The sequence below is a fragment of the Procambarus clarkii genome, chromosome 22 (genome assembly GCF_040958095.1).
Source record: "Procambarus clarkii isolate CNS0578487 chromosome 22, FALCON_Pclarkii_2.0, whole genome shotgun sequence".
Taxonomy (NCBI): Eukaryota; Metazoa; Arthropoda; class Malacostraca; order Decapoda; family Cambaridae; genus Procambarus; species Procambarus clarkii.
In genome coordinates, this window is record NC_091171.1 from 7,479,744 (window position 1) to 7,499,085 (window position 19,342).

At 47.6% G+C, this 19,342-nt stretch overlaps 2 protein-coding genes across 2 annotated transcripts in view; one reads left to right on the top strand and one right to left on the bottom strand.

Moving 5' to 3' along the window:
- Positions 1-337: 337 nt before the first annotated feature.
- On the top strand, positions 338-1,171 carry LOC138367642 (uncharacterized). Its single transcript, XM_069329370.1, has one exon. It carries the CDS (start codon positions 338-340, stop codon positions 1,169-1,171), a length of 834 nt encoding a protein of 277 aa, XP_069185471.1.
- A 2,785-nt stretch (positions 1,172-3,956) lies between these two features.
- The window catches only part of LOC123757258 (uncharacterized), a 97,057-nt gene continuing 81,671 nt past the window's right edge, over positions 3,957-19,342 (bottom strand). The window contains exon 7 of the transcript XR_011229382.1: positions 3,957-4,599. The gene's annotated coding sequence lies outside the window, so the exon portion shown is untranslated. The remainder of the gene's footprint in view (positions 4,600-19,342) is intronic.

A 19,342-nucleotide genomic window follows, 5' to 3' on the forward strand; every position in this document is an offset into this window, starting at 1 on the left:
GGCCCGATGGGCACCTGCCCGGGGGGCCCGGTGTGCACCTGCCCGGGGGGCCCGGTGGGCACCTGCCCGGGGGGCCCGGTGGGCACCTGCCCGGGGGCCCGGGGGGCCCGGTGTGCACCTGCCCGGGGGGCCCGGGGGGCACCTGCCCGGGGGCCCGGTGGGCACCTGCCCGGGGGCCCGGTGGGCACCTGCCCGGGGGCCACGAGCATAATACATGTTCATTATGGAAGCAGAATGTTTAAATATTTAGGTGTTGTTGCAAGCACACCGATATAATATACCCATACATTCTGACGTGGGACGAAATATTTACAGATAAATAATCCTTTCAGCAGAAATGAGACGTAATGTTTTGAGTGGAGCACAGAAGAGGAAGAGCTGCAGAGTGGAGCACAGAAGAGGAAGAGCTGCAGAGTGGAGCACAGAAGAGGAAGAGCTGCAGAGTGGAGCACAGAAGAGGAAGAGCTGCAGAGTGGAGCACAGAAGAGGAAGAGCTGCAGAGTGGAGCACAGAAGAGGAAGAGCTGCAGAGTGGAGCACAGAAGAGGAAGAGCTGCAGAGTGGAGCACAGAAGAGGAAGAGCTGCAGAGTGGAGCACAGAAGAGGAAGAGCTGCAGAGTGGAGCACAGAAGAGGAAGAGCTGCAGAGTGGAGCACAGAAGAGGAAGAGCTGCAGAGTGGAGCACAGAAGAGGAAGAGCTGCAGAGTGGAGCACAGAAGAGGAAGAGCTGCAGAGTGGAGCACAGAAGAGGAAGAGCTGCAGAGTGGAGCAAAGAAGAGGAAGAGCTGCAGAGTGGAGCACAGAAGAGGAAGAGCTGCAGAGTGGAGCACAGAAGAGGAAGAGCTGCAGAGTGGAGCACAGAAGAGGAAGAGCTGCAGAGTGGAGCACAGAAGAGGAAGAGCTGCAGAGTGGAGCACAGAAGAGGAAGAGCTGCAGAGGAGACAACAGCAAAACATCCTAAATTAAGATGGTGGAACAACTCAGGTGCACCGACAGCCACTCATACCATTCCTTTATATACAGCATCCACACCTCCAGTGTCAGCCACTAGTACTGTTCCTTCAGCTATAACATCCACATCAGCATCCACTCCTCCAGTGTCAGCCACTAGTACTGTTCCTTCAGCTATAACATCCACAATCAGCATCCACACCTCCAGTGTCAGCCACTAGTACTGTTCCTTCAGCTATAACATCCACATCAGCATCCACTCCTCCAGTGTCAGCCACTAGTACTGTTCCTTCAAATATAGCATCCACATTTACATCGATTCCTGCTACCAATCAACCAGTTTCATCAGTTTAGTTCATTTATTATGCACCCCATACCCATCTTGTGGGCAGTAGCGGAAAGGGTTTTACAGAGGCACATAATGGGCTCAGGTAATGAGCCCCACAATTCATTCAGCTAAACAAGTTACAATCTGTTCAACAGCTGAATTAATTTTTTGCTGGTTCTACTCATCGCTGAAATGTATTGACATCTGTAGGAAGAGAGTTTGTGGTTAAGCATCTGTGACACGAGGATCAGCATATTTTGATGCTGTTCATGCTTTGTATGGGGGTTTCAAGAAGAAAAATTGAAAACCTGGAAACAACCTCTCTCACAATTTTGGGGAATGATATGCTTGAAATAATGAACAAAACAAACAAGGTCCTGCAATCAAAGGATGTGAACATCCTTGTTGCCACAAATCTTCTTGAGTCTATGAAAACCTATCTTTAGGAAACTAGAGACAAATTTAGTGAATATGAATTCAAAGCCAGGAGTATGTGTCGAGATACAGATTAGTGATGGGAAAAAATTTAAACGAAAACGAAGTCTCTCTCTTAGTAGATATGATGGATCATCAGAAGAGGTACGTCTCATTAAAACCGAGAAAATCAAGGTGGAAACTTTCCTCTATTCTGGACACACTAATCTTTGAACTGACAAAACGTGCAGAGGCTTATTCACATATTGGAAATGTTTTTTCAATGAATTGAAAACCATTTCTTCTGATGCACTAAAGAAAAAGTGTGAACATCTGTCTAATATGTATCACAAAGACTTGAATTATGATTACCTTTTAAATGAATGTGAGCATCTCAAGCACCACACGACTCTTTATGAAAATTTAGACTCCCAGCACTGTACAGAAAAATAATTTGGGATAATTTGAAATCTGTATTCCCGAATGTTGAAATTGCACCGAGTGTGTTCATGTTCATGATGGTGACCAACTGTACAGGAGAACATTCTTTTTCAAGAATGAAACTACAACAAAACCTGCTTAGTTGCACAATGGTGCAGCATCGTTTGAACTGGTTTTCACTCATGAGCATGGAAAATGTCATCCTGAAGACCACTGACTTAAGCCAATAATAAAGCAATTCTCTGAAAAGATGCAAATGCTTGTTATAATAAGTTCATAGTAATTTCATACTGTGCCATCTAATGTGTAGCTTACCGATTATTTTTTTTTCAAGCCTTATGTATTATTCAACTGTTTATCATGTTGATTAATTGCATGGTTTTAATGTATCAGCACCCAATTTTGTTGGTGTCAATAAAATAAATATATATTATTATTAATTATTTACCTTTTATTCTTGGGAGTGGTTGTTGTAGGGGCCCTAGCACACTGGTTTGCCCAGCGGGCCATAATTCTGTTAAGACGGGCATGGTAGCTTCTTTATAAAAATATACTGGTGCCCGTCACTGTGGTAAAATCGAGAGTATTGAAGGGAGAATCTCTGAATTCCATAGCAAGGCAATTTGAAAAGATTATACGTGTGGTTATGTGTCAATAGCCTTATGAACTTCAACAATTAGACTTAAGATTACTCATTTTCAATTCAAACAATTCTTGAATTGTTTAACCTCAATTCAATTATATTAATTAAAGCATTGCTAAGGATTTCTTGATCAGAAGCCATATTGGCAAGAGCAATGCTAAGTTTAACTTGGCAGGACTGTTGAGTAAGTAATTATCAGAAGGCACCAAACCGGGAAGGCTATGTAGCACCATCAAATACGCAAAATAATCAGAGGGCGCTAAATATCACCAAGGATGCCAATACGAGAACAAAAACGCATAAGGCGAACGATATCAAAAGTATCAGTCACCAAGAATTCTATCGAGGGACAGGTGACCGCGAGGGGCGGTCGGAAAGCAAGACACACGCTCGTCCTGGAAGTCAGGACATTCAAGAAGGACATGCACGACCGTAAGAGGGACAATGCAATTAGGACAATAAGGAGCAGGGCAGCGCTCCATAAGTGACCATGGGTTAAGCGAGTATGGCCAATACGCAACCTCGCCAGAGCTGTTTCCCATCGCCGGTTACGGTGGTAGGACGACGGCCACGAGGAAACACAACATTTAAGAGTACGTAGTTTGTTACCAGTAACAGACGACCAAGAAGCCTGCAAACGGGTAAGGATGGAGGAATGGATAACCGGGTAAAAGCCAGAATATGGAATATCTTTACGAGAGATGGGACAAGAGCGGACAGCTTCCTTGGCGGCAGCATCCACACGCTCATTTAAACACACTCCAATATGGCTGGGAACCCAACAAAACTCAACCGACTTAAATTTACTGTAAACAAGAAACAGCCAATGCTGGATCTCGCAGGACTGTTGAAATAAAGTATTTGTATTATTGTAAATCTAATATTCAACTATTTTGTACAAAATAGGCAGGATTATATCGGTTTAAAGTGGAGAGATCTCCACTTCATTGAATTGGAAAGGATCCCAGTTCACATAAGTGGACTGGGAGTTCAAGTTACATATTGTAGAGTAATTCTATGGGTAGAACTATAACACTAAGAGACAATTTGATAAATTAAGGTTCATATCTCAGAAGTTTTAAGTGGTATGATTATATCATTAACTTTTGTAGAATTTGTTGGGGATAGTAAAGAGACTTGGGATTGTAACATATTATTTTGGGTGACATTCAAAGAGTACTGTAGTTATTTATGTTTATTTAATATAATCTTGATTACAGCAGATGGAAATGTAATTGCATGTTGTGATAACCGAGACAAGAGTGCTGTGCATGGCCTGGAGCCGAGAGCTTGAGTGAGGTCAGGAGTGAGAGCGTAGAGCTCGAATGCAGGATGTGAGCAAATATAGCCGAAATTGCTATCTGTTCTGTAGTGTCTCATGAGAGTTACATCTTATGCTGTCGACAGTCAATAGTGTTAGAGATGATCTATGGTACATCCAGAGTATCTGTCACTGTGTTAGCATTTGTATTCAGAGTAACAGGGTAGTTAACAAATGGTTAACAAATGGAATGCATTAAGCAGTGATGTGGTGGAATCAGACTCTATACAGAGTTTCAAATGTAGATTTGATTGAGCCAAAAAGGCTCAAGAATCTCTACACCAGTTGATTGGCAGTTGAGCAGCAGGACCAAAGACTCAAAGCTCAATGCCCACCCCCCCAAGCACAACTAAGCAAGTACTGAACCACAATACAACTTGACTAATGATGCTGCGTTCTTTACGGCTTACACGCTTCTCCTGACCGAGGAAGTTTACCATCATTATTATAATCATCTTCATCTTGCTGGTTACTTCAGCTGTGCCGAGTGAGTCCTGGAAACCTTGGGAACAAGTATTAAGTGTAATTAGTGCACATAGACTTATTGGAGAACCTCTTTGAATGTGAAATTCTTAGGGATAAGTTATGTGGAATTAATAGGAACATTTATTGCCTGCAATAAATCAAACAAGAACTTCAGAGCAACTCTGTTACAGCCCCGCTCTAGTGCCAGATAAATCCACTACGAGCTCACCATAGCCCGTGCTACTTGGAACTTTTTGTTCTGAGTAGCTGAATCTAAAACAACACGGAGCAACTATATTACTGTACTCTTAATATGGTTGCTACATGATAGCTCCCTGAGAGACCTTGTAGTCATTTACATTGACTAGGGATACTGAGATATATTATTTGCAACATATGTGCCAACTGATAGGAAGAAACTATTGAACTTAAGGTTAAGTACAGTATAGGCCTTTGTTTATGACTTTCCGTTGTGCCAATCCTTGTTCACAACTGCTGCTGTCCTCGCTCTGGAGCAGCCCCACTTACTCCGTCCTCACAGCTTTCACCTCCATAACCTGAACCTGAGCGCATGACCAAGTAAGTAATTATCAAAAGAAGGCACCAAACCGGGAAGGCTATGTAGCACCATCAAATGTGCAGAATAATCAGAGGGCGCTAAATATCACCAAGGATGCCAATACGAGAACAAAAACGCATAAGGCGAACGATATCAAAAGTATCCGAGTCACCAAGAATTTTATTGAGGGACAGGTGACCGCGAGGGGCGGTCGATAAGCAAGACACATGCTCGTCCTGGAAGTCAGGACATTCAAGAAGGACATGCACGACCTTAAGAGGGACAATGCAACTAGGACAATAAGGAGCAGGGCGGCGCTCCATCAAGTGACCATGGGTTAAGCGAGTATGGCCAATACGCAACCTCACCAGAGCTGTTTCCCACCGCCGGCTACGGTGGAAGGACGACGGCCACGAGGAAACACAACATTTAAGAGTATGTAGTTTGTTACCAGTAACAGACAACCAAGAAACCTGCCAACGGGTAAGGACGGAGGAATGGATAACCGGGTAAAAGTCGGAATACGGAATACCTTTACGAGAGATGGGACAAGAGCGGACAGCTTCCTTGGCGGCGGCATCCGCACGCTCATTTAAAGACACACCAATATGGCTGGGAACCCAACAAAACTCAACCAACTTAAATTTACTGTGAACAAGAAACAGCCAATGCTGGATTTCGACAACTACTGGATGAACCGGATTAAAGGACCCGAGAGCCATGAGGGCACTACGAGAGTCAACAACAACTACAAAGGAAGACTGACAACGAGAAAGCAGGAGACGAAGAGCATAGAGAATAGTATAAAGCTCCGCTGTAAAGATGCTAGTCTCCGGAGGTAAGCAACACATATAAGTGCGATCAGGAAAAACAACAGAGTAGCCAACACCGTCCGCAGACTTAGACCCATCAGTGAAGACAAACGGAGTGGGAGTGAGAAGAAAAGTGCTCAAGGAAAAGGAGTTTTAGAACCGTAGGAGGGGTAAAAGCTTTAGTGATACGGGTCAAGGAAGTACAAAACCGCGGAAGAGGGACTCTCCACGGGGGCAAAGAAGGAACAACACGAGGAGAAAGAGAAATATGAACGGAAAGAGAATCCTGTAGGCGAGATAACCGGACAGAAAGAGGGAGGTGGTGAAGAGGAACAGGAACCGCAGGAGGGGTAAAAGTTAAAGCACGACAGAGGCGAGAGGAAGGATGTTGTAAGGACCGCGCAAGATAGCGAAGACAGTAGCGATCACGGCGGTCTTGGAGAGACAGGAAGCCAGTGTCAACATACAAGCTAAGGACGGGAGTCGAACGAAAGGCACCAGAACTGAGGCGCAACCCAGTATGGTGCAAAGCATCAAGACGGCGAAGAGTAGAAGGAGAAGCAGACGAGTAAGCAGGGCAACCATAATCGAGCTTAGACAGGACGAGAGAGGAATGTAAAGCAAGGAGAGTGCGCCTATCTGCCCCCCCCCCAAGAAGTATGGGACAAGACCCGAAGGAGGGTAAGGGCCTTAGAGCTCTCAACACGGAGGTAAGAGATATGGGGAGACCAAGACAAACGAGTGTCAAGGAATAACCCCAAAAGCTTCGCGGAATCTTTGTACTCAAGGGGATGACCATAAAGTGACAAAGAGGGACGAAGAACGACCCGTTTCCGTGTAAAAGACATGGCACAAGTCTTAGAAGTAGAGAACTTGAAGCCATGATCGGTGGCCCAAGACGACACGGCATCAATTGCAAGTTGAAGCCGGCGCTGAAGGAGAGGCGAATCATCACCCTGACAGCAAAGGGTAAGATCATCGACATAGAGAGCGGGGAAGACACCTGAAGGAAGAGAGGAAAGAAGACCATTGAGGGCAACCAGAAAAAGAGTAGTGCTCAGAACACTACCCTGGGGCACACCTTCGTATTGCTGAAAAGAGGCAGAGAGAGCGGTACCAAGGCGCACCCGAAAGGAACGACGAGAGAGGAAGCTGCGAAGAAAGAGAGGGAGATGACCACGAAGGCCAAAAGAATGAAGTTGAGATAGAATACGATACCGCCAAGTGGTGTCGTAAGCCTTTTCCAGGTCAAAAAGGACGGGAACAACGGAGGTCTTCGCAGCAAAAGCAGTACGAATATAGACCTCCAAGTTCACCAGGACATCTGTCGTGCTGCGGCACTTGCGGAAACCAAATTGAGAAGGGGAGAGGAGGTGATGGTGTTCCAGGAACCACATCAGACGAACGTTAACCATGAGTTCAAAGAGTTTGCAGACACAACTTGTGAGGGCAATAGGGCGAAAGTCCTTAGGGGAAGTACCCAGAGACCCCGGTTTGCGAGCAGGGAGGACAACGGAATCGAGCCAGTCCTCAGGGACTGACGACGACTCCCAGATCCGATTATACAGACTCAGTAAATACTGAGACGTGCACGGAGGGAGATGGCGAAGCATCTCAATGAATACCATCGGAGCCCGCCGCCGTAGAACCGCAGAGGGCCAGGGCAGAACGAAGTTCAGAGAGAGAAGGGATCATTATAGGGAAGCTGAAGACGAGTGCAGAAATCTAAAGGACGAGACTCAAGGACAGGCTTACGAAGAAGGAAAGATTGGGGAAGATGGAGACCAGAGCTAACAGAAGAAAAGTGGGAACCGAGTTCGGAAGCGACCTGCAACGGGTCCGCCACAGGAGTATCATGGAGGTGAAGGACCGATGAAACATCGGGAACGAACTTACCCGCTATCTTGCGGATACGCTTCCAGATCTGGGGCACAGGAGTTTCGGACGTAATTGTTGAGACATAAGATGCCCAACATTCACGTTTAGCCGTACGGATGGCCCTACAGGCCACCGCACTCGCTTTCCGAAAGAAAAGAAAAGAATCGGCCGTCTGCCGACGGCGGTGCCTCTTCCAGGCTGCACGCTTACAGCGGACAGCCCGAGCACAATCCGCATTCCACCAGGGAACGCACTTCCGCGGACCCCGAGAGGAAGAGCGAGGAATAGAGCGGAGGGCAGCGTTGAAGAGTGTCATGAAAAAGGAGGAGAGCGCGAGGGAGAGGCAGAAGGGAGAGGTCAGAGACAGCAGCGCTGAGGGTAAATAGGTTCCAGTCCGCTTTAGCAAACTGCCACCTAGGAAAAGAGAGGGAAGGGCGAAACGAAAAAAAGGAAACAAGGATAGGGAAATGATCACTGCCATGGAGGTCATCAAGAACCTGCCACGTGAAATCTAAGTAAAGAGAAGAAGAGCAGAGAGAAAGATCAAGACAGGAAAGGGTGCGAGTCCGAGAGTCCAAATGAGTGGGCTCACCAGAATTCAGAAGAGACAGGGAAGAAGAGAGGAGAAACGGCGCAAGAAGGCGACCCCGGGTATTCATCAGAACGTCACCCCAAAGAGAATGACGACAATTGAAGTCACCCAGCAGGAGCACATGCTCCGGCAAGGAGTCCAAGAGGTGTTTCAAATCAGGAGGAGAAAGCGGGACACTCGGGAGGAGATAAATGGAACAAACTGTGTACCATTTTCCCACAAAGATACGAGCGGCAGAACAATGGAGAGGCAAAGGAAAACGTAAAGGAACAAAGGGAACATCAGCACGAATCAAGAGAGCAGAAGAATTAGGAGCCCCAGCAACGGCTGGGGGTGGGGAGAGAAAGGAATAGCCACGAAAACAACCAGGACGAGCACCAAGCATCGGCTCCTGAAGACAGACACAAAGGGGCGAAAACCGTGAAATTAGAAGTTGGAGAGCGAGGAAATTGGCGTATAAACCTCGAACGTTCCATTGAAGAATAGACATCAACGAGAAGAGAAAGGACAACAACAGAGAACAAGGAAGAAACAAAGGCGAAAGAGCAAAAGAGCACGTTAAAGAATATCAGGGTCGGGATCAGGGTCAGCAAAGTCAGGGTTAGGGAGCATGGGTAAACTGAGCAAAGACGGAGGGAAGGAAGCGGGAGAACAGAGTAGAGGTGGGCGGATGGGGTCCGGAGGAGGAGGAAGAGGAGACAATGGAGAGGATCAGTCAAGAACAGCAGCAGGAAGAGGGGATGTGGAAAGAGGGGAGCGCACCTCAGCAAGGGCAGCAACCGAGAGGGAAGCGGGGGCCAAAGAAACCTCCATAGCAGGAACAGGGGGCGTAACCACTGAACTGGGAGGGGAAGGAGCAATAGAGCCAGTAGTAGGGGCCGAGGAAGAAAGCGAAGCCGTCTTACCTGCCGGGGAGGAGGAAGGAGAGGAGCCAGGCTTACGCTTCTGACGCAAAGAGACCAGTGTCCCAGCAACTACGTACTGGGCAATGGATTCCAGCGTCTTAACAGGAGAAGCTGAACGAGAGCACACACGACAGCCGTTAGGAGAGCGATGGACATCCGCCTGCACCGATAGGCGGCGGGGAGAGTCAATAGATGGAGGAGAAGGATGGGAAGGTGGATTGGAGGGAGACGAGGAAGAAGACACAAGAGACATGACAGACCGGGTAGAAAGAAGGGAAACCCTTCTGGACAGAACTCAAAGGAACAGAGGAGGGGGCAGTGGGCGCATCAGGGTCCAAGGCCCGGAAACGGTTGAGAGTCGGAGGAAGGTGGGAAGGACAAGGAGAGGAAGACCGCAACACACGAGCACAAGAGATGTTAGCATAAGGCGGGAGCCGGCGAACCTGGCACCTCGCCTCTGGAAAAGATAAACGCTCCCGATGCTTTAAGTTGAGGACGGCTGCCTCAAGCTTGTAATGGATACAGGCACGGGAGAAGGTAGGATGGGCCTCACCGCAGTTGAGGCAGCGAGCTTGGGGAGAAGTGCACTCCGACTTATAGAGTGACCATCATCCCCACACAAAGGACAGAGACACACAGTCCCAGAGCAGCGAAGGGCACCATGCCCAAACCTCCAGCACTTGATACAAAGCCGAGGAGAAGGAATATACTCCTGGACAGAGCACCTGGCACCAGCAAGAATGACAGAGGATGGAAGGGTCCTACCATCAAAGGTGATCTTCACAACACGAAGGGGTTGACGGTGACGACCACGAGGGGGACGAGTAAACGAGTCTATCTGGAGGACAGAATGGCCCTGGGCATCAAGGATATGTCGAATATTGTCGTGGCAGTCTCGCAGATCTCGAACACCGGTCGCAACATGGGGCGGGAGAAAAATAGTGCCAACACTGGCGTTCAACTGAACGTTCTTTGAGACCCGAACAGGGATCTCGCCAAGGCAGGATAAGGCAGCCAAGCGGGAAGCTGCAACCTGAGGAGCAGCAACGACACGTGTACCGAGACAAGTGGGGTTGAAAGTAACAGACGCATCCACGGAATCAACGAGATGCCGATGGAGGGAGAAATCGTCAGGCAGCGCAGAATCAAGAGGGAGGAGATCAAAGTATTTGGCCCACGAAGCAGGACCAAATAAGGCCTGATACGCATCAGTACAGGAAGGAAACGAGCGAGCGCAGGCCGTGGCACCGACGACGTTGAAAACCCCCAGAGAGAGATGGGTCAAAAGGCGCAGTAGTCACAACGAGAGACTAAGCCGCACCAGGGGACGAAGTGGTCACCACTGGGGGCGTGAGGCTCGACCCAACCACAGAGGAGGGAGGGGAGCTGGGGGAAGAATTCAGGACGGTCAAAGGAGGAGCAAGGTCGGGGCCCAATGCAGCGGGGGCTACAGAGCCCGGTCTACCAATACAGGCCAACTCGTGGGCTTGGTCGCCCACCCCACGAGCCTGAGAGGGTACAACAGAAACTTTTAACGACAGACGTAGAAAAAGAAATTCATCCACGAATGAGCCCCCATACCCACCATGGAGCCACAATTAGAGGCAGGACACCCAACAGGAAGCTATTGCTGATCATGCCGGGGCCCCCTAGGGGTGCGTCGTGAGTATACGCCCCACAAACGCCACCTTAAGAACCGTCAGTCCGTCGAGATCCGGTTCAGCGAAGAAAGGGGGATTGACAATAAAAGGTTCCCCTCGCTCGAGACATCGGGTACTACAGTTCTACGGGTGCAAGAGTATGCCTCCTCAAGCACCCAGGGCGTCAAAATAGAAGAAGTCCAAAGGAAGAACCAAAACAAGCAAAAGGTCAGCAGGAAAAGACAAGCAGATAGGAGAAGAGGGGGGAGGGGGGAGAAAAACGAAACAAAAGGAAAAGGAAAAGCGATCCGGCACAATTAGAGAAGACAGCAGCAGGAGTGCAAGGCCACAAAAGGAGAGAGGACTGTCCCACAGAACATCACACTCCAGCAGCCGTCCACGAAGCCCCCCTCACGACGCCAACTGGCCGGATGGGGAGAGGGTGGGGGGGGGGGGGGGGGGTGGGGGGAGTCGGACAAAAGGCACCAGAGTTGAAGGGTAGCACAGTATGGTAAGAGCATCAAGACAACTAAGAGTTGAGGAAGAGGCAGACGAGTAAGCAGGACAGCCATAATCGCGTTTAATCAGCACCAGAGATCAACAAAAAGAGAAGCGTGCGCCTATCCGCTCCCCAGGAAGTATGGGACAAGACCTGAAGTGAAGGGCTCTAGAGCATTCAACTCACGAGGTAAGAAATATGGGGTGACCAAGACAAACGAGTGTCAAAGATTAACCCCCAGAAGTTAAGCAGAATTCTTATACAAAAGAGGATTACCATAAAGTGACAGAGGGGGTCGAAAAACGACCTGCTTCCGAGTCTTAGCTGTAAAGAACTTTAAGCCATGATCGGTGGCCCAGGATGACACATCAACCTCAAGTTGAAGCCGCCGTTGGAGGAAAGGCAAGTCATCACCCTGATACCAGAGGGTAAGATCGTCAAAATAAAGAGCCGAGGAAAATGCCATAGGGAAGGGAGGAAAGAAGGCCATTGAGGGCAACCAGGACAAAAATAATGCTCAGAACGCTACATTTAGATACACCTTCGTATTGTTGAAAAGAGGCAGAGAGAGTGGTACCAAGCCTCACTCAAAAGGAATGACAAGAGAGGAAGAGAGGGAGATTACCATGAGATCAAAATAACAGAATAGGGAGAGAATGTGGTATTTCCAGGTTGTGTCATATGCCTTTTCTAGGTCAAAAAGGACAGCAACCACAGGTCTTCACAGCAAATGCAGTGCAAATATAGACCTTCAAGTTCACAAGGACATCAGTCAAGATGTCATGAAACAGAAGGGTAAAGGCAGATCAGAGATGTTGGAAAGAGTAGGGTGAAGAGATTCCAGTCTCCAGGAAGGAGAAGGGAGGGTGAAAAGAGAAGGTAACAAGAATGGTGAAATGGTCACTGTTATGGAGGTCATGAAGAACCTGCCAGGTGAAGTCCAAATAAAGAGAAGATGAGCAGAGAGAAAGATCAAGACTGGAAAGGGTGCAAGTGTAGGAGTCAACATGAGTGGGCTCACCAGAATTCAGATGACAGAGAATAAGAGAGGACAAATAGTTCAAGTCGGTGGGCCCAGGTGTTTGTCAGAATATCTTCCCAGAGGGTATGCAGTTAAAAATCACCCAAAAGGAGCACAGGCTCTGGTAAGGAGCCCAACAAGTGTTTAAGATCAGTAAGAGAAAACAGGACATTTGGAGGAAGATAAATGGAACAGACTGTATACCATTTACTCACAAAGATACGGTCCGCAGAACACTGAATGGGCGACTGAAAAAGTAGGGGGACTCGAAGTAAAAGTATTTGAGAGAGTGATCAGGAGTCAGTCACCAGTTTCATGGAAACCAACATAGATTTGATCATGCCTCTCACAGCTACTTGAACTATTACGACAAAATCACTGAGGCAATAGCAGAAAAACAGAATGCAGATGTGGTATACACGGACTTTGCAAAGGCAATTCGATAAATGTGACCATGGAGGGGTATTATCAGGGGGAAAGCGCTGAGCCATCACGACTATATAGCACTGGGAAGGGGGTCAGGATAAGGGGGAGAAAGTAATGGTGCCCAACCACTTGGACGGCCGGGGATCGGTCAACCATATAAAATCGAGTCCAAGTGCAGTTAAAATTTCAATACCTCAGGGACCGTTCTTGCACCACTGCCTTGCCTAATTCTCTTATCAGATATGGACACAAATACAAGTCACAGCTTCGTATCATCCTTAGCAGATAACAAAAATCTGCATGAAAATTACCTCTGCTGAAGACAGTGAAAAACTACAAGCAGATGTTAATAAAGTTTTTGACTGGGCAACAGAAAATAACATATTTAACAGTGATAAATTCCAGGTATTCAGATATGGTAAAAATGAGGACCTAAAGCATAATACAGGGTACAAAACACAATCAGATTTGCCCACAATAGGAAAGCAGCGTGTAAAGTATTTGGGAGCAACGATGTCTGATGACCCAACGTTTAGGGAGCATAACCAACCAAATATTGCGGCAGACAGAAAAATGATAGGATGGATTACGAGAACTTTCAAATCCAGGGATCCCATCACATGGTTGTACTATTCAAATCACTTGTGCTGTCCTGTCTTCAGTACTGCTCAGTACTCACTTCCCCTTTCAGAGCACGTGAGATCGCTGAAATAAAGGTACGAGAGATCGCTGAAATAGAGGGCGTTCAGAGAACATATACAACATACATAGACACGTTAAAGAACCTAAATTATTGGGATCATCTCAAAGCTCCCCAAATGTACTCGCTAGAAAGGAGACAAGAGAGATATCAAATAATATACATGTGGAAAATAGCGGAGAGCCAGGTCCCAAATCTACACAGTAAAATAACAACATACTGGAGTGAACGATATAGAAGAAAATACAGAATAGAACCAGTTGTGACGGGTTGTAGTATCACAGCTATACTGAAACAAGATGGTATGGCTCTCTCTCTCACAAATAAAAAAAAAAAAAAATGCTGCTATTGGCCTTGCAGTGTGTAAGTCGCAGGTGAAAACAAATGAAAGTCATCAAATAAATAATTAAACAATTTACTGAAATAGTAATGAACAAAAGTGACACATGACAATACTTTTCTATCATGTAATGCAAAGGTGAACAAGTTAGTATGACCTTAAATGCAAAAATAAACTATAAGCAATGAATAAAAGCATAAAGATGTACTGGTGTACTGAAGACAGCTACCATACCACCAGTCACACAACGTTGGCTGAAGGTGGACAACGGGTGAGAGACACGAAGGTGTTCCAAGAGCACTAAGGGAGAGACTGGCTCTCCAGGGAGAGCCCATTATATAGTCCGGTGGTGATGACTCGTCCAATGTTAACGCAAGGTGGACATCTGGTCAACTAGCAAACTGCTCGTTTGTGGCTGGCAGTGCCTTTGTGTTGAGCTGCACCACTGCCAGTTGAAGGTGGCTAACTGCTTACTTATGGGGGCAAACTACCGGTTAGCAGAGGCGCCCGCTTGCCTCTGAGTCGTACCAGGCCATGCCAGGCCCTGGGGGGGGGGGGTACGGAGAGGTGGCAGGACTGATGACTCATCTGGGCTGGTGTAGATGGTACAGTACAGAGACACTGAAGGTGGAGGAAAAAGGCAGTTCCACTGCTACGCAGGGGATTCCCGTGACACAGTGAAGAGCAGGGGTGCCATAAGCACAATCACAGAACACTGTATGAACATCAGAGGTACACAACTGTTCAACATTCTCCCAGCGAGTATAAGAAATATTGCTGGAACAAGTGTGGACATCTTCAAGATAAAACAAGATTGTTTTCTTCAAGAAGTGCCGGATCAACTGGGCTGTGGTGGACATGTGGGCCTGCGGGTCACTCCAAGCAACAGCCTATTGGACCAAGCTGTCACAAGTCAAGCCTGGCCTCGGGCCGGGCTTAGGGAGTAGAACAACTCCCAAAACACCATCAAGCAGGTATCAAGCAGGTATGCCCAATCAAGAGAGCAGTAGAGTTATGGGCACCAGCAAAAGCTGGAGGGAAAGAGAGGAATAACCACGCAAGCGATCAGGACCAGTGCCAAGCATCAGCTCCTGGAGACAAACACAAAGCGGTGAAAACTGCGTGATCAGAAGTTGGAGTTCATGGAAGTTAGCATAAAAACCCTGAATAATCTATTGAAGAACAGACATAGATGAGAGGGAACAGAAACAGAGATAACAAGAGAGAAACAAAGATAAAGAAGAACGCAGTAGACTAAGTAAGATCAATATCAGTGAAATCAGGATTACAAGGCATATGCAAAGCTAGCAAAGACACTGGAGTCAAGGGAGCGGGAGGATGGACCAGAGACAGACTGACAGAGTTCGTAGCGGGAGGAGACATTGGAGAGGGGCGATGAAGGAAATTGGGAAAAGGAAGGGCAGAAACAGGAAAGTGCACTGGATCAAAGGCAGCATCCAAGAGAGAATCAAGTACCAAGGGAACTCCCCATAGCAGGGACCGGCGACTCCACCACCGAAATGGGAGGGCAAGTAGGGATAGTGTCAGAGTGAGGAACGTATTGAAGCCTTCTTACCCACCGGGAAGGAAGGAGGAGAGAGCCAGGCTTACGTTTCTGATGTAGAGACAAGCATACCATTAGGAATGTACTCGGCGACAGCCTCTATAGTCTCAACAGGAGAAGGAGAACGGGAGTGGTCAAGAACACTGGGAGGAGGATGGACAACTGGTCTAGACAGACAGGTGGTGAGGAGGGCTGAAAAGAAGGATTGAGGCAAGAAGGAAAGAGGGTACAGGAGACAAGGACGACTGGTAAGGAAGGAAACACCAGATGGAGAACCAGGAGGAAGACCCTTTGGCCCAGAACACAAAGAAGCAGGTGAGGTGGTGGTGTCGGGGTCCAAGACCTGGAAACGTTTGGGGAACTGAGAAAGCGGTTGAGGGCGAGGAAAAGAATAAAGCAACCTACTAGCACAAGACACGCCAGAGAAAGAGGGAAGACAGTGAACCTGGTATCTCACCTCAAGAATAGATAAACTATTGCGATGTTAAAAATTAAAGATTGGCTTCCTCAAATTTGTAGTGCACACATGCATGGGACAAGTCAGGGTGGGCATCACCGCAAATGATGCAATGCGCTTGGGAAGAAGAGAACTCCGTCTTAGAATGACCCAAGGCTCCACACAAGGGGCATACACTCTCCTCGTATGTGCACCTGAAGGGACCATGACCAAATCTCCGGAGCATCTGGCACCAGCAAGAATGACAGAAGACAGAAGGGACCTAGTATCAAAAGTAACCCTCACAACGTGAAGCGGCTGACGACCATAAGGGGGTCAAGTGAACGTATCTATCTAGAGGATAGAATGGCCTTGGGCCTCAAGGATATATTTAATATCCTCGTGGCAGTCATTCAATTTTCTATCACCAGTCTCAACATGGTACGAGAGAAGAACTGTGCCAATGCTGGCATTTAACTGAGTATTTTTGGAAATCTGAACAGGGGTCTCACCAATGCAGGACAATAAAGCCAAGTTGTCAGCTGCTTCCTGAGAAGGGGATGCAACACCACGTCTACCAATACAGGTGAGAATAAAAGTGACAGATGTATCAACCAAATCAACAGAGGTGTTTATGGAAGAATAAATCATTAGGATGAGTTAGATCAACATGAGTGTGATCAAAATACTTGATTCACTTAGCAAGACTAAACAAAGCCTGGAATGTAGTAGATTGGGAAGGAATCATGTCAGTGCAAATGCGTAGGTGACTGTGCCGAACGTCCATTAAGATGGGGGGGGGGGGGGATTAAATGCACAGTTGTTACAATGAGAGACGGAGCCTTGCCAGGCAATGAGATGGTCACCACTGAGGGCTTAGGGCTCAACCCTGCCACAGAGGTGGGAGGGGAGCAGTGTGTGTCAGTTGGGATAGTCAGAAGCAGCTTGATCAGGACCCAAAGTAGCAGGGGTTACAAAGCCCAGCCTTCCATCACAGTCCAACTCTTGTTTTAAAATGAGCGTCAACTTCTTCCCATTCTCTGTATACCCCACGTGGCATCCTGACCCTACCGTGTGGGCACCCACCCATGCCAGAGGCTCGTTCTTCTCATGACCTCGCTCCTAACAGCCGCAGCTTTCCCTGGGGTCGAAAAGTTTCCCCATTCTCGTCACTTTATCTCGTGTATTTGTTGTTACCGGCTTTATAAACACTGCAAATTGACTTCCTGATGGATACTGATCAAGAACAGAGCCAATCCATGATGAAAGCATTGAATGAAACACACATGAGGGAAAAGTTGCTGAGTTTTCATCGAAAGTATTGGTAAGCGAGACTTATATGTTCTTATATGCAAATATTCCTTTACAGCATTCTATTGCAAACAATTTGATATATAAAATTGAACAATGTAGCACGGAAATTGAGGTCAGAAAGCCGAAAAGAGAATAAACATTGGAGTGGTGAGCTCTCGGGCAACGCTTGGCCTACCTTGCGGTACGCAGCAGGTCTAAGTAAGTAAGTAATTATCAAAAGAAGGCACCAAACCGGGAAGGCTATGTAGCACCATCAAATGTGCAGAATAATCAGAGGGCGCTAAATATCACCAAGGATGCCAATACGGGAACAAAAACGCATAAGGCGAACGATATCAAAAGTATCCGAGTCACCAAGAATTTTATTGAGGGACAGGTGACCGCGAGGGGCGGTCGGAAAGCAAGACAAACGCTCGTCCTGGAAGTCAGGACATTCAAGAAGGACATGCACGACCGTAAGAGGGACAATGCAACTAGGACAGTAAGGAGCAGGGCGGCGCTCCATCAAGTGACCATGGGTTAAGCGAGTATGGCCAATACGCAACCTCGCCAGAGCCGTTTCCCAACGCCGGTTACGGTGGTAGGAGGACGGCCACGAGGAAACACAACATTTAAGAGTACGTAGTTTGTTACCAGTAACAGACGACCAAGAAGCCTGCCAACGGGTAAGGACGGAGGAATGGATAACCGGGTAAAAGTCGGAATATGGAATACCTTTACGAGAGATGGGACAAGAGCGGACAGCTTCCTTGGCGGCGGCATCCGCACGCTCATTTAAAGACACGCCAATATGGCTGGGAACCCAACAAAACTCAACCGACTTAAATTTACTGTGAACAAGAAACAGCCAATGCCGGATCTCAACAACTACTGGATGAACCGGATTAAAGGACCCGAGAGCCATGAGGGCACTACGAGAGTCAACAACAACTACAAAGGAAGACTGACAACGAGAAAGCAGAAGACGAAGAGCATAGAGAATAGCATAAAGCTCTGCTGTAAAGATGCTAGTCTCCGGAGGTAAGCGACACAGATAAGTGCGATCAGGAAAAACAACAGAGTAGCCAACACCATCCGCAGACTTAGACCCACCGGTGAAGACAGAAACGGAGCGGGAGTGAGAAGAAAAGTGCTCGAGGAAAAGGCGTATTAGAACCGTAGGAGGGGTAAAAGCTTTAGTGATACGGGTCAAGGATGTACAAAACCACGGAAGAGGGACTCTCCACTGGGGCAAAGAAGGAACAACACGAGGAGAAACATCAGAAATACGAACGGAAAGAGAATCCTGTAGGCGAGATAACCGGACAGAAAGAGGGAGGTGGTGAAGAGGAACAGGAACCCCAGGAGGGGTAAAAGTTAAAGCACGACAGAGGCGAGAGGAAGGATGTTGCAAGGACCGCGCAAGATAGCGAAGACAGTAGCGATCACGGCGGTCCTGGAGACAGGAAGCCAGTGTCAACATACAAGCTAAGGATGGGAGTCGAACGAAAGGCACCAGAACCGAGGCGCAACCCAGTATGGTGCAAAGCATCAAGACAGCGAAGAGTAGAAGGAGAAGCAGACGAGTAAGCAGGGCAACCATAATCGAGCTTAGACAGGACGAGAGAGGAATGTAAAGCAAGGAGTGCGCGCCTATCTGCCCCCCAAGAAGTATGGGACAAGACCCGAAGGAGGGTAAGGGCCTTAGAGCACTCAACACGGATGTAAGAGATATGGGGAGACCAAGACAAACGAGTGTCAAGGAATAACCCCAAAAGCTTCGTGGAATCTTTGTATTCAAGGGGATGACCATAAAGTGACAAAGAGGGACGAAGAACAACCCGTTTCCGCGTAAAAGTCATGGCACACGTCTTAGAAGTAGAGAACTTGAAGCCATGATCGGTGGCCCAAGAGGACACGGCATCAATTGCAAGTTGAAGCAGGCGCTGAAGGAGAGGCGAATCATCACCCTGACAGCAAAGGGTAAGATCATCGACATAGAGAGCAGAGAAGACACCAGAAGGAAGAGAGGAAAGAAGACCATTGAGGGCAGCCAGAAAAAGTAGTGCTCAGAACACTACCCTGGGGCACACCTTCGTATTGCTGAAAAGAGGC

What these genes read in the sequence shown, in the direction of transcription:
- LOC138367642 (XM_069329370.1), top strand. Translation starts at nt 338, where the DNA reads ATGAGACGTAATGTTTTGAGTGGAGCACAGAAGAGGAAGAGCTGCAGA.